This window comes from Manis javanica, chromosome 12 (assembly GCF_040802235.1).
Source record: "Manis javanica isolate MJ-LG chromosome 12, MJ_LKY, whole genome shotgun sequence".
Taxonomy (NCBI): Eukaryota; Metazoa; Chordata; class Mammalia; order Pholidota; family Manidae; genus Manis; species Manis javanica.
In genome coordinates, this window is record NC_133167.1 from 20,920,485 (window position 1) to 20,936,501 (window position 16,017).

A 16,017-nucleotide genomic window follows, 5' to 3' on the forward strand; every position below is an offset into this window, starting at 1 on the left:
TAAAAAGACATGAGCTCCTCATTGTTTCAAACTAGCATTATTTATTTGCATGTTGTTTTTGTTTTCTTTCATGTAGAGCAATGTTTTCTTTCACTTTTTCTTTATATTGAAAATTGTTAAATATTTACTTTAGAAAATTTAGGACATAGGGAAAACACCTCACAGAGAATTTCTATACCTATTTTGGTGGCTAAAATGCCAGGCTTTTTATGTGCACCTCGGCCAGCCAGATCCCGACAGGAAACACAGAACACACATGCAGATGGAAGTGGGGCTTCCTCATGGGTGTTGAAGCTGTCAAGCCATGCAGCAGTCACACAAATGCAACCATGGTGAGCAAAGGAATAAGTGCTCCAACCTTTCCTTCTTCCCTCTCCTTTCCTGTCAATGCATTTTCCTCTTTCCTTCCTTCTTTCCTCCCTCCCTCCCTCCCTCCCTCCTTCCTTCCTTCCTTCCTTCCTTCCTTCCTTCCTTCCTTCCTTCCTTCCTTCCTTCCTTCCTTCCTTCCTTCCTCTCTCTCCCTTTCTTTCTACCTATTTGGATATTAATTGTGAAATCATGTCATATACTCTATTTTGTCACTACCTCTATGTTCACTATATATCATGAAAATCTATCTTTGTACTTCATTATATACACATTTATGAGCTTTTAATGGTCAATGGTATTCCGTTATATGAGATATTTGAACAAGTCTCATGCTTATACACTTAATCTTGTTAAATTGCCTTCAGTTATTATATTTTCATGATTGGTGTTCAAAGATACCCTTTCAAATTATTTTTGAGGATTATTTTATAATATGAACAATGCTTTCTTTATTTCATCATTCAACACTTAAAATGAGAATCTCTGATAATTTCATCACATGAGAACACTAATTGGCTTTGAATTGTAGCAAATATGGTTTTGTTAACATAAGTTCTATCTTCATTACTGAAAATGGTAGAGTGATATTTTAATCTGCTTTAAAGAGATATGATGGGGCTACAGAACACTACTGTAAATCAAATGTTCATCTCATTATGAACAACTGGATGCCCCAAATGCTATGTCAAGGCTATGTTACAAGTAACAATAGTTAGTCACAACCACAACTTTGGGAGGAAAACAACATAAAAAGTTACAGGATACTCTGGGACAGAATGGCAGCAAAAAATTAGAAATATGACGTAGTTCAACTGTCTCAAAACAAAATGATGTCAACTCTGGCAAAGAAACAAAACAAGTCAGTGCAAACCATTTTGAAAGATACATCATTTTTGGTAATGAAAAAGCCACAGGATTAAGCATGAGATACATGCTGGTGAAAGGAATGATATTAAATTGATAAAGTGTTATATAAATATAGGGTATTATTACTAACAGGCTTCCCATGGTGACATGAGGTCTCTAAGCATTTTCCTTTGCTTCACAGCTCCCGAAAACATAGCACATTTCAAAATTCTCACTGATGTGTTTTTCTCCTAAAATGGAAAAGCTTTCCTCATATAAGCTTATACAGATGCAGGTATCTTCAAGGAGATTCTTAAAAACAAATCAAACTAATTTAATCATAAAACACAGCTGTCAGTCTGATAGTAGTAAAAGTTAAGTACTACTAAGTGTTACTGATGTCAAAATGTCTCTGTAAAAGTTTCCATAGTCGTAATGAGGGGCAAATTATCTATTTATAAGAAAGTGGAGAGCAGCAAATCTATGATATCATTCTCAACAGAGCATTCATCAACACTCATATACATAAACATCATGTCAGCTTTTTAAAGAAGTGTTGCAAAGGTAACTATAGCTTATGAAATTGCTCATCACTGTGATGTTATCAATTGCTGTCTAATTGCAGTATCTACAGCACTTAGATTTCCATAATATCTCATATGTTGAGTCTGTGACTTAAGTCTAACCATGCCTTTTAGACATAAACAAGGGTAATCATTTTTGTAATTTAGTCATCCATAATTCATAGCAAACCAAGTTATTTCTTGTTCTTTGATTTGATCAAGTATATTGGCTCTCTCTTCAGTTTCACGTATTGTACTCTTTTGACAAGACTTTAATTTACCTATACCCTACTAAATGTACATGTATCAAAAAATTAAGATAATTTATTAAAATAATTATTTTTAAGTATAAATACCAGAGTTAGTACCATAGCCTCCAACACTGTTTACTTTCTGGCCCTTGGCTGACACTCTGACTCAACCCTCCTAATTCTTCTCATCTGACCTCACACACAAAAGGTGTGAGACTTTGTATTGCTGTTCTCTTCGCCTGGAAGGCTCTAACCCCTTGACATTCCCTCAATTCCTTTAACTTTCTGCTCATGTATATCCCTTCTTGGAGGAATAATCTTTGAAAACATTCTCTCTTCTCTTAACTTGTCTATTTTTTTATAGCATTTATTAACATTTGGCATATATGGTAGTGTTGATTTCATTAGTTATTTATCATGTGCCTGCCTCTGAGCCTTCTCCTTATGTAGAATGTAAGGTTAATGAGAGCAGAAATTTACATATATATATATGTATATGTGTGTGTGTGTATATATATATTTTTTCACTGCTGTATCCTCAGAGTCTAGAATGGGGCAAAATAAATATTTCTTGAAAGAATAAAGATCATCAGAAGAAAGGTATCATCAAAATTGCTTTAAAGGTACCAGAAAGGCATTGTTTTGGTTAATTTTATGTGTCAACTTGGCTAGGCCATGGTACCCATGGTACCCAGTTTTTGATCAAACACGAGTCTCAAAGTTGCTGTGAAGGTATTTTTAGAAGTGATCAATATTTAATCAGCAGACCTTGAGTAAAATAGATTAACATCCATAATGTGGGAAGGCCACCTCCCATCACTTGGAGGTCTTAAGAAACAAAAATTTAGGTCCCCATGAAAAAAGGAATTCTGCCTCCATACTGCTTTTGGACTCAAGCTGAGTATGTGTGTGTGTGTGTGTGTGTGTACACACACACACACATACACATATATTTATATATTTTATAATACATCATATGTTAAATATATTTAAATTGAAATATATAATTTTTATATTTATAAATTATATAGTTACTTATAAATAACAGATATATTAATAAATCTATTTTAATATGCTTATAAATAATGCAAAATATATAATGTTAAATTATATTCTATATTTATTATATATATATGTATATGAGATATACAACCACAGATAAACATGCAACATACACACACATCCTATTGGTTCTGTGTCTCTGGAGAATCCTAATATGAGCATTTTTCTGTGCAAGCATACTGATGTAGAAAAAAAGTCACTATTACATATAAATTAAATTCATCTTTCTAAAATTAGGAACATCAGATTGAATAAAGAAAGAACAAAAAATATAAATAAATTGAAAATTCCCTCAAAAAGATAGAAAAGTAAAGACATAAAAAGAAATATTATAAGAAAAATAGGACCCGAAAGAAAATAGGGTACCGATTTTTAATGTGAGACAAAATAGAACTTAAGGCAAAATCATCATAAAGGTGATGTTATAGGTTGATATAAGGAAGAAGAGATCAAGGAGATATAATGATTATGAAGATATATATCTAAAAACATAGCCTAACAATATGTGCAACAAAAAATGATAGAATTATAAGGATAAATTCATTAATACTTGTGGACTTTAATATACCCATCTCAGAAACTGAGAGCTCAGTCAAAATATAAGACATGTTCTAAATGATTTAAATAACCAACAGGTAAGCACAAACTAAGAATTCCATGAACATGTTTGAACCAACATAGGATTTGCATAAATGTGTTCTTTTTCTTTACACAAGAACATCGAACAAATTGTCTATATTAGAGGCCACAGAAGATCAACTTGATGTGAATCATGTTCTCTGGTATTAATTAATACAATTTGAAATTTAAAAAAGGATAACTCCAAAAGGCCCAATACATACTTTTGAAAAATTAGAGGAAAGAGAGTAGCTTCATATTCACATATTAAGAAATAACATAACATTTAGTAATAAAATCAGAATTGGACCACACCAAAAACAATGTTACTAACATATCAGAAAAAAAATAATTCAGAAAGATTCTGTCTGTCATTACGAGGCTAATGCATAATAGAAATGACAGTGCAGGTCAGTGAGGTAAAGTTTGTGTAGCTGATGATGTTAGGAAAACCGTTTCAGTAGATAGAAAAATAAAGTTTAGTCTATCACTATGGTCACTGAATTATTGTTCCCAAGTAGTTGCTTCTTTCCTGTAATCGGGTAAAATTTCCATCCATTATTATGAGACTTATCCTTGAAATATGTAGTAATGTGTATGTCCCCATCTAAATGGGCTTGGCTTATAACTCTCTGTGAACTTGCTGTGGACAATGGAATATTAAGCAATTATCTATCATATCTGAAAGGAGATATAAATGTGATTACATTGTTTGGTTTTCCCTTTCATGTTCTGCTTACTGTATAAGGAAGGACAACATGTCCCACATAGAGACCCTGGGGTTCAGAATGAGAAGTCACGTCAAGGTCAGCTGAGCCAAGGACAGTGCATTCAGCTTGAGCTGACCTGAAGCTCTCCAGAAGGGAACAAGAAGCCAATGCTCCTATAAGACCAGGAAGATCCTGGGTTTTTTTGTGATTGCAGGAAAACACTGATGATAACACCTCTTTGTACCTTGAATCAATGACCTAACATGTAAAAGGTAACAACATAAAGCTAAACAGGAAGATGCAGGAGAATACTTCCTTAACCTGACAGTGGGGATAGTAATCTTTAAGCATCTCCTTCTCCAAAATAACTAAGAAAAAAGACAATAGTTTTGATTCTGTGAAATTTAAAGATTTCAATTCAATATAAGATACCATAGATGAGATCAATAAACAGGTAATTCTTTCAGAGAAATCTATAAAGTTTAAAGCCAACAAGAAATTAATACACAGATAATTAACTACAAATCATTAAGTTCCCAAAGAAAGGAAACCCAACAGAAAAAATGGGTAAAGACATTTAATTCATAGATGATGAGGAAGCCTGAAAGTCTGAAAAGTATATGAAAAGATGTTCAATATCACTAATGATTAGGGATATGCCATGTATAACCGACTACTGGAAGAATTAGGAAATCAAATTCTACCTGCTGTATTAGTCTTCCTGTGCCACCAAAACAAAATACCATGGACTGGGTGGCTTAAACAACAGAAATTAATTTTCTTGCAGTTCTGGAAGCTGGAAATCTGAGATGAGGATGCCAGCATGGTGAAGTTTCAGCGAAGGCTCTCTCCCTGGCTTTGCAGACTGTGGTTTCCTTGCTGTGATTACACAGCCTTTCCTTGTCTGTGCACAGCCTCTTCTTATAAGACCACCAATCCTGTTCTTCAGAATCTCACTCTAATGACTTCATTTAAGCTTAATTATTTCCTAAAATCCCTATCTTCAAATGCAGTCACATTGGGGATGACTTCACAACACTGAAGGGGGCTTCAACACAACACTGAATTTTGGGGGAGCACAACGGAGTCCATATACAACTAATGTTGATAATGACATTTCTTGAAGGACTGTAAATTGTTATATAGCCTCTGAAGAGCAATGTAACAGTGGTTGGTGAAATTAAATAATGTACACTGTGCAGCATAGCAGGTCACTGAGGAGCTCTCCCAGAAGCCCCTTACAGGGATATATATGAGGATGTTCAACACAGCATGCCTTCAAGTACCAAGGGCTCATAGGGAATTTGGGCGTTCATCACCAGTACAACTGAATAAAAGGATAAAATTAATAAAATAGAACACTATTCAGAAGACACAAATGATGGAACTGACAGACATATATTAGTATGGAGAAAACTCTAGAACATAGTACATAATGAAAAAGCAAGAAATTGAATGGAATTATAACAAAATTAAGTTTTTACAAGTCTTAGACACATACATAGAAAATAATTCTATTCTTTAGAAATACCTGTAAATTTAAGGAAACATATCAAAGACATTTAAAGACTTCTATGGAGGGTTCAAGGGAATGAGAGTAGAGATGAGACATGAAAGAAGAAAAATAATAAAATCTGAGGATTGTTGTCTGTTATACATTGAGGAGCCTGATTAACTTAGCTCTTTGTAAATGAGGAAGAAGAAAAAGAGAGGATTGGGTAAGATGAGGAGAAGGAAAAGGAAAGTAGATGAAGGAGAAAGAGAAACACTGACAACAGAAGCTCCATCGTCACAGCTGGATTCTGATAAGAGTAAAGGGTCCAGATGCAGCACATGGATAAAGGGGCAGATCAAACATAACGGAAAGCATAGTGCAAGGGTTACAGAAGAAAGTAGGAGCATTACTTTAAATGATCCAAATCCATGAGAACAGAAATTGTTAATGATATAATATTACAGGGGTGCCTGTCTTTTTTCTCTAGCTCCATGTATAGCTACAAGATACTCCATCCAAATAACACTCTGATGGGACATGAAGCATATTATATGCAGAGTAGTTTAACATATTTTTCAGCACTCCCCGTTATTATCTGCAATTCATGTCTATGTATTTCAGTTTAGTTTGTAATTCAAATCTTCCCTATCTCTTCATTACTGAATCCCAGAATTTAAAACAGTGCCTGACAGATAATAGGCTTACACTAAATATTTGTCAACTGAATTAACAAAATTTCCATTGTTAGACCAACAAAAATATGAGAGAGAATGAGGAGTCTTGGATAGAAGACATGGCTTAAAATGAATATCTATTATTCCTTGGTATTTACCAACTCATTATTTCAAAACATTTACAGTGTTAATTTACTTAATACCAGTATTTCTTAATACTACTATTCTTTTCCATTTTTTTTCTTAGGTGGTAAAGTGCTTAGAGAGCGATATTGCATGAAGATGATTTTAAACAATTTTTATTTATACTCTTCTTATATTACAAATGAGAAAAGATACTTTTGAGCTCAATCAGATTTGAGTAAATCATATTTGAATATTGTATGAAATTCAATTTTAGATAAATGTAACTGTGAGTTATCACAAGTGCCAACTGTGCAGTCTCCATCTCCAAGAGTTGCATACTATTTGTTCTGGGTTGATTTGCACATCTGCTGAACTGCAACTTCTCATAAAGGATTATCCTATTAAAAAGTATCAGCTTTGCTGATTAAAGATGATTATCTATTCAATTTTGTATACACAGTCTATTAAAAAGACAAATTCTTGGGTTACTTGACTATGGGCCATAAAGTATGCATGGACTGCAAATTTTAACTGTATTAATCTTAAATCTAATAACTATTACAGACAATTAAGATTAAAATAATACATTCCTTTTAATATGATAACTGTGTGCCCTCTAGAAAAACTCAAAGGTCTGAATCTTTATACAAGTACATATTTCTTGATTAATGTATATGTAAAAATGTCATTTGCAAATGTTATATTTCAAAATGACCTGTGCTAGCATGTACATGTAATTTGTATTACATCTGCAAACAGGAATAGCTAATTATATGCTTTGGGATATTTTATGGCCTAGATGATACTAAGATATAGCTAGTCATGCAATTAAATTCTCATACTTGCTACACAGAGACAAATCTTGAATTTCTTAAATGTATTAACGAAAAATTTAGCATTAGCACGTTAATTGTTATGTGCATATAGCTACTATAATGCATCTGAAAAAATGTTTCTTACATTAACACTTCAAAATACATCATATTAAATATGATGACACTAATTTAAAATTTGTCATTACTTGGACATGTGCTGAATTTTAATAGTTTATAATAATTATGCATATAATCTTTGTAATGAACTTCCAGGAAGACTTTATTTACACGGAAAAACATTTCCAAGCACTTTTTGAGTATGCCTATAATGTTACAATTATACCTCTATGTAGTACAACTACAGAGAGGCTTTTAAGCAACAATTATAATTCTCAGTGTCTTAAAAATACTACACAAAGTTGAGGAATTAACAACATAAACCATGCCCTCTTTGTGTCATCCAGGGAATTGCAATTGTTGATTGCACCTGCATAATTCTGTAATTTTATGATTAGTTATTTCCTCCCCTGATTTAACCAGAATGGGTTAGATTCTTACTATTATATATAGTCCTATAAGAAGAGTTTGATTGAGTCATTAATTTATTAATATTGGAACTTATGCTCTTTTTTGCCAAAATTCCTATTGCCATAGAGATTGAATATGTTGCTAGATATGCAAGAATACATTTTGTATTGCTGAGCAACACAGCTGTCATTTATATCTGAAGCTCAATTTTTAAATAATCTTGATTTTTATATTGTATTTCCCTGTTGGATTAAGGGAAAGTGAAATGTTTTACTTACATTTTGAATTTTTATTTCCAAGTTTTAAATAGTATAAAATACATTTAATTTTTATTTTAAAAAATTATTTTTGTCTCAGGATATCATGTCCTAAAATGAACACAGGGAAATGCAGTGTAAAACTTAGGTTGTAAACCTCATTGAGGAAGTCTTTTAATCTAGACCTCTCATTTTAGAAATGATAAAATCGAGGTCAACAGAGAGTAAGTGTTCTGCCCAATTTCAGTTACAAACCGTAGATGAACAACAATCTTACTCTTTAGAGCTTGTCATGTGCTTGACTCAAATGTCCTTTTCTGATTCATGAGATGTCAACAATTTCTAGATATTTTTACAAATTCAATCCAGACTCAAATAAGATATTTGTCAGTATTTGGGATAAAACTGTGAGGACAGTTCAAAAAGAGAGGTTTCATAGTTTGTGCAATGATGCTATCATTAGATTAAGTATACAACCTTACAAACATAGTATCTGCAAGGAACAAGACTGTGTTACATATATATATATATATTCTAATACATTTTGAAAAAGGCAGTAAGTTTCATGCATATTAATGTTACAATTTCTGTAATTCAAATGCATTTCAGTTCTGAGAATTTTGATCCATTTTTGGGATGATAGTCTAAATACTTAACAAGTGATAGAGCATCACCACAAACCAAACAGAATGGACATCAACCAGAACAGGTTCATGACCACAACACTTTGTACAATTATGCATACTATCTCTGAATAAATAGATATTTGGTCAATTTACCTTTAGTCAAAGTTTTCAAGGTGCCTCTACTATTATTAGCATGTTAACTTCCACACTTGCTGTCAGGTAAATAAAACTGTTTTTAACACAGGAGAGCATGACAAAACCAAAGAAAAATATATATTTATTTTTTTCAAAGACAGTATAACCAGTTCCCATGAGTCTCTAAGTTTTTTTCTTTGTAATTTCGTAGAGCTAAAGATTAAGTGAAATGTAGTTCAGGCTTTCATAGAACTGTATGAATATGTCTAATTACGAATATGCATATGTAATCAAAGGTCTCAAAACCCCAAAATGGGAGAAATGCAACCAAACTCATAATGTTGTGATGCTTACAGAGGAAGCACCTTGCCCAGCTCCCCAGCCACACTGTACTTTGTTCCAGGCGTTAACTGGAGACGTGGATCTCTAAGAGGGTACGTAATCTGATTTCCTTCGTTCCCCCCAGTTCCGACCAGAGACGACCAGAGACGACCATATTCTTCTCAGAACAAAATGGATTTGCATACACAACAGAGCCACTCAAACAGGGGAAGGAATAATGGGATCATAAATAATTAAGCAGAGTCATCTGGCCACCTTTTCTCTCTCAAAGTTTATCTTCTGTCTTCGTGGCTTCATTCCCAGGAAACTGATGTGGTAGAACGGGCTTGCTTTTAGGAGGAGCAACTTGGCTCTGCATTATGCCTTAGAGACAAAAGAAGTCAGCTTGCTTTCTTACATTCTTTTTTCAGTTTCTAATCAGGCTAGGTCTTAAATAAATGGCAGAGAGAGGGGCCCTGCAGGTGCTCACACAACCTAGCCCTGATTACTCTGTTAGCAATTTATACTGAGGTATGGGATTGGAGTTTGAGCTCCCATTAGGAATGTACAGGTACTTAGGATGCCCCCTTGTGAATACAACACATCAAAAACCTGGTAGATAATTTTAGGGAGATCCTCTTTTCCTTTTTTTTCTTCCAGAGACAACAACTTGACAACTAGTGAGAGGATCCTGTGTCTTAGTCAGCTTTGAGTCAAACACTGCCAAACGGGCATTAATGGGATTATTTCAATATTCATAGTACATGAATCATTTTTCCTAACAGATGTCATGCATCAGTATGAAACTGAATACTCGTAGTAAAATGACTAGGCAGAGTAATATAAAGTTTAAGTTTTAGTTTTGGAATTAGACTGCCTGGCTTTGAATTCTGATTCTACATTTGATCAGGTAGGTATATCACTGAGCTTATTGTTACTTTCTTTATGTCCCAGTTTCCTCATATGGAACAATAGTAACAATATCATTGAATTGTAGTAAATACAAAAAATTTTTTACATGAGCCAACTCAAATGGTTTAAAAACACTAGTGAAGGGGTCTAGAACCAGGGCTGTGCACTGATGTGGCCTCATTACTGAGGCAGTAACCTTCTGAGCACTTTACTTGGGAAGGTTTTTTTTCTGTATAGGGCCAAATATTAAATACGTTAGGCTTCATAGTCCATATGGTCTCTGCTGCAAATACTGAACTCTTCTGTAGTGTGAAAGCAGCCTTAGACAATATGTAAATGAGTGGGTGTGGCTCTTCTATTAAAACTATACATAAAGCTCAAGCCAGTCCAAGGGCAGAAGTTTGCCAATACCTGCTCTACTACTGTCCTTTTAAATTGCAAGGATTTTCTAATCTAGTTGGTGAGAACACAAAGTATTCCCAGGCTTGAGTGAGCTATGGGTGTTTTTCCTTTTAACTGTTCCCACAGATTTTTCCGTGGCTTTAGGCTGTAAGGTACTCATCTTTATTCAAGGCAAGACTTGGGGAGATACGCAGATCTGCAGAATTCTCTCTTTGTGCTCCTCTCTTCTGTTTGGTACTCTGCCCTGCAAACTCTCTGGACCCACTCTGTCTCCTCAGCAACGCTGGGAGACTGCCAGGTTTCCCCGGGTTTCCATCCATTTTTGAATTGACCTAGAAACTTCCTTCAAGCAGTATTCTGGGGCTGTTAGAGGGCTCCTCTATTTTATTTCCCTTCCTTCAGGTATCACTGTCTTTCACTGCCCAATATTCAATGTCTGAAAACTACTGTTTCATGTATTTGTCTGGTTTTTTTTTTTTTTTTTACGTTGTTTCAGATGGCAGGGTAAATATGGTCCCTGTTACTCCACCTTGGATAGAATTGGAAGTCCTGGAAGGTTTTAATATTTCACCTACAAGGAAACTGAGGCTCAGAAATGTTTTAGAAATTTCACCAAGCTATTAAGTAGAGGAGACAAAATTCAAAACCACGTCTTCTAACTTCTAAATGAGAGCTTTCTCCCTTATGGTACACTGCTTCTATCAGAGGGAACTAACCACAGTCTACCTTCTACATACCAAAGAACTGTAGCCTTTACTAATACAAACTGGTAAGTCCAATTTGAATAATAAATTTGGGAGGTATCTTATTATATTTTAAAAACTTTTAGAGGATCTGATATTTTCCATATTTTCCAACGGGTTTGATTTTTCTCAATTTTAGCATTCATTTTGTGGTTCTGCTTGTGGAGATATTTAGGATTATCTCCAAATGGTGAGAAACCTTGCCCATTTTGATGATCTGATACTGATAAATTTTCTACTGGAAAGTTCCCATCTGGCTCAAATTTCAGCTCCTGCATTTTCAAGGGATGAGATGTTTTTGCAAATATACTGGAATCACTTTTTTACATAGGAGGGTAAAATATTGCTAAATTACATAAACATGATGAAATGAGAGATGTGAAAAAGTATATGTATAAACTCTCACAGTTTATTTTTATTACTTTCACAACACAACTCCATTTAACATTTTCTGAAATAGCAATAAATTCTTTAATGGTAAAATACATGGCATTTGAATATGCCAAGTGAGAGGTATTATTTAAACAGCGAATGTTAACAAAAATGTACAGCATTATGTTGCCAGGAGGCTCTCTGTTTAATGAGAAAGGAACACTTATCCCTTTACAAATACACAAGTTATAAAATATACTAACATATGTATAAATCTATAAACACAGATAATCTGTGTTTGTCACAAGCAATGTACTTGCAAATAAAACATGTAAATAATGCTATCCCATAAGCAACTCTTTTTTTAAATGTACGAGAGGTTGATTTCTTACAGCAAAAGACAAGCTGAACTCTAGAAGGTGATTTGTACATCTTTAAATCTTTTAATTATATATGTATGTGTAATACTGTATACAACCTTACTTCTTAGCCATTCAAGTTATTTTTAATATTACATGAAAATGAGGTTTTGACCCTTGTTTCTTTTAATATTTATTCACTGGTATTTATACTTCTACTAGAAACCTCCCACACTAACACAGCCATGGGAATCTTACTTGCACACTATTATGTTCACACACTTTTCTCATCCCCAAAACATATGAGAGAACTTCTAAGACTTCTTCCATCTAGAAGAAAACAGGGCAGATGACTGTGCTAGCATTTTCCTTATTATAGGATATATATAATCCCTTTGAAATATTAGAACACTGTAGGGTAATTATCTCTTCCAATATTTCTATGAGGAAACTTGGTTCAGGGGGATTAAATAATTTGCCTGAAGTCTAACAGGTGGGGAACACCTAAGGGTCTGAATTATAATCTATACTCTTGTTTTTAACATCACTGGTCTGCAAATATTTTTATCAAGGATATATTTTTAAAATTATATACTATGAGGAGTATTAATTTTAAAACAGATAAAGTACTGTTTCACTAATATACATTAACTTTTATAAAGTCAAATATGAGGTTAATAAATAATAAGGCAATTTTGATTTATCAAATTTGAAATCAAATATTATGGACAACAATTTCAGTGTTTTAATGACCTCTACTCCAGTTTGTTTCTATACTGTGTTGGGTTTGCAGTGACAATAGATGCCTTATTTATAAATTGTATTATTATTGTATTAAATAATATTGAACAGGGAAAGAGTTATTTTTAAACTCTGCACCTCATAATCTCAAGATACCCTTCAATTAAACTGATCCAGAGACATGAAATATGATTAGAAAGTTTGTTTCCATAGAATTATTGAAAATATATAACTACTCACATTCCTTATATTAAGTATCTCAGACAATGCTGTCAATACTTCCACATGTATTATATGATATTATTATGACACCACATGTATGTTTTCAGTGCTGTTTCTCCAGTCCAAGTGCACAGTTGAGACAGCAGACAAGAGCTGTCTTATAATAGTTAAGTTGTGACAAATAATGTCCTAGGTGTATAGAACTGCATAATTTAATTCTATGACAGAATTTTGACTTAGAAATATGATTTGGCATAACACCTTCAATAAATGTTTAATTATTGTTAATAGTATCAATATATTCTTGCTTTTTTGGAAAATTATTATATGATATAATGCTTGTATTGGCTTGTCCCTGGGAATAAATAAAAATATGTCAAATTAATATGTATTTTGAGCCTATTAAACTAGATTTGATTTTTTCCTCATAGTCCATAATTTTCATAAGTCTGTTATATTTTTAAAAAATAATCTTTTCCTGAACAAATGCAGATTGGAAAAGATTTATATGTCCCTTGTCCTTATTTTGATTTTGTTTTGCTCTTGACTTCACTTTTCTTCTTTACACTCTTGAGATGAATATAATTCTCATAATTTACTTTGTGACTTCCATTTCTCTGTTCAGCATCTCCTTAGGCCTGTGTTTGCTCTTCCTAGTTTCTTCAACTTTTCATATATTTCAATCTTTTTAAATAGTCACTGAAGACTTCTCTACACAAACACAAATTTCTCATTATTCAATGAGAAAAAGGCTCATGAAATTAATGTCCCAAGCAACACAGAAATAAAATTAATTATAGTTTGCTCCTTGAAGAAATGGACAAAAGGATGGGAAGGTCAGGTTGAAATTATATTCCCTCAAACTCATGGAGTGTTGTCATTAACAGGATCCCTCGCTTCCACTCTTTGTCTTTTTTGTCTCTCAATGTTCTTCCCTTGATTCTCATGCTTTACTTAATATTAATGTATTATCAACAATATAGCAGTCAAAGAGAGAAAAAAATAGGTCTGTTGTATGAAGGAGTTTAATATGATACTGACTTGCATATAAATAAGATAGGTACTGACATTTAATGCATAGAAGATAACTTTTGGGCTTGATGACAAGGACAGTTAAAAGAGGAAACATATTTAATAATGGCAATAGTATATATGTCTGTTATCAGTTGTACAGTATTTCAAAACACCCTTTAGTTTCTATTATTAGAAATTAAAGCCAAATGTTTTGAAATTTCAGAGTTTAAAATCCAAGGACAAGAACATTTGGATGCTAACTCAAGACTAAAAAAAAAAGGACTTAACAATGTAAAGATGTTTATGAAGATCAAGTTAAAGCTCCTTTAAAACTATGATGTCAGTGCAAATTCTATATATTAGAAAGTATAAATCGAAGTATTAATAGGCCTTCACATTATAAAATGATATTCCCATGGGATTTTTTATTCTGTACAGGTTTTCTTATAGAATTCTGGCATACCATAAATGTCTCAATGTCAAGAACATAACTAAAAGCATGTTTAAAGAAGTCATTGTTATTAGCATGATTCATCTATCAGTCTATCAATGGTAACACAAAAGTTTGTTAAGACAAACATCTTATATTCTATATTTATATTCTTATATTCTAATGATGGCAATATCACGAAGCCCATCACCGGAAATACACACTTATGATGGTAGAATTGCTTCTAGTATATTCATAGTTTCTGGACTATAGAATTCTATGGACTATTTTTAAATAAAACATTATTTATTCTCTCTATATATACTACCTTTATTTCTTTATCAAAAATTATCATCTCTGCAACTTTGATTTACCACAAATATGTATCAAAAATTCTAAAAACTCTGAAAATTTTAAAAAGTTTAAAACATGCATCATATTAGCAAAGGGAAGTTATATTATATAGTAACATATATACATTACTTAGCATAGGCTACTATTAAGAATACAGATGTAAGTGTAATTTAATTTTTTAAATAGCCAATTGGAATCATTGCATGGTTGTTAACCCAGTTGTAAGACTATTCATCATCATTAAGGATAAAATATTTTACCTAATCAATGTTTATGCTAATTAAGAAAAAATGCTAAACACAATAAAGTTACAATTATCAATTATAATAATTACTATTGCACAGAATTGCAAAAAAAGATAAATAGGTATTTCAAACTAATTGTAAAACCTACAGAATATGGGTACTTTAATAAATTATTGTAAGACTAAAACATTCCATTAAAAATGTTTCCATTTCAGTTTTGCTAAATTTTTGTTCTCTACTCTCAGCCAATTTGCCTTCGAAAAATGCAATAAACTTACCTTGGATGGTGATTCTAAGGGATGTAGCCTCCAAATTTTGGCATGGCTAGGAACTTGTGTTATCTATATTAGCACACACTTATGTGCTCTATTATATTTTTCTCTTATATATGACCTAAAGAAAGCTTCATGATATGACATGATATCTGATAAAATATAGCAAATATAACATTAAGAACAGAAATTTACAGAGGAGGATACATAAACCAACTAAAGTGGAAATGGAAAATAGTTTCAGAGCAAATATTAAAGCTGTTAGCTTGGTGACAAATGTTGAATAAAAAAGATTGTACCTGATGGATCAAAGTTCACCTCATTGCCAGGACTTGGACCTACATCAATGGACACAATTGGTAAGAGCTTCCGAAAGTCCCACAGTTTTGTTACTCCACAAGCATCACAGGATGCTATCATGTGACCCTTAAAAGTATTAAGAAAAGAGAGAAATGTATATACATATGCATATGTATATGTATATATATAGTAGCTCACAAAGAAGATTTTTGTTATAATTTTATTAAATTGAGAAGAATACACTCCTCTAAACTA

The 16,017-nt window shown here is 32.8% G+C and overlaps 1 protein-coding gene and 1 long non-coding RNA gene across 5 annotated transcripts in view; one reads left to right on the top strand and one right to left on the bottom strand.

Annotated features, from left to right (window-relative positions):
• SPAG16 (sperm associated antigen 16) overlaps positions 1-16,017 on the bottom strand; it is a 981,678-nt gene that overhangs the window by 242,746 nt on the left and 722,915 nt on the right. Inside the window, exon 15 of one of the 2 annotated variants that reach the window (XM_073218142.1) lies at positions 15,762-15,888. The exons of the other annotated variant lie outside the window; for it this stretch is intronic. Within the exon in view, the coding sequence (XP_073074243.1) occupies positions 15,762-15,888 (127 nt within the window). The remainder of the gene's footprint in view (positions 1-15,761; positions 15,889-16,017) is intronic. 2 annotated transcript variants of the gene reach the window in all.
• The window catches only part of LOC108397066 (uncharacterized), a 513,643-nt gene that overhangs the window by 29,966 nt on the left and 467,660 nt on the right, over positions 1-16,017 (top strand). For 2 of the 3 annotated variants that reach the window (XR_005053738.2, XR_012123548.1), the window contains one exon: positions 9,542-13,795. The exons of the other annotated variant lie outside the window; for it this stretch is intronic. This is a non-coding gene — a long non-coding RNA (uncharacterized lncRNA). Of the gene's footprint in view, positions 1-9,541; positions 13,796-16,017 lie in introns of those variants that run through there. 3 annotated transcript variants of the gene reach the window in all.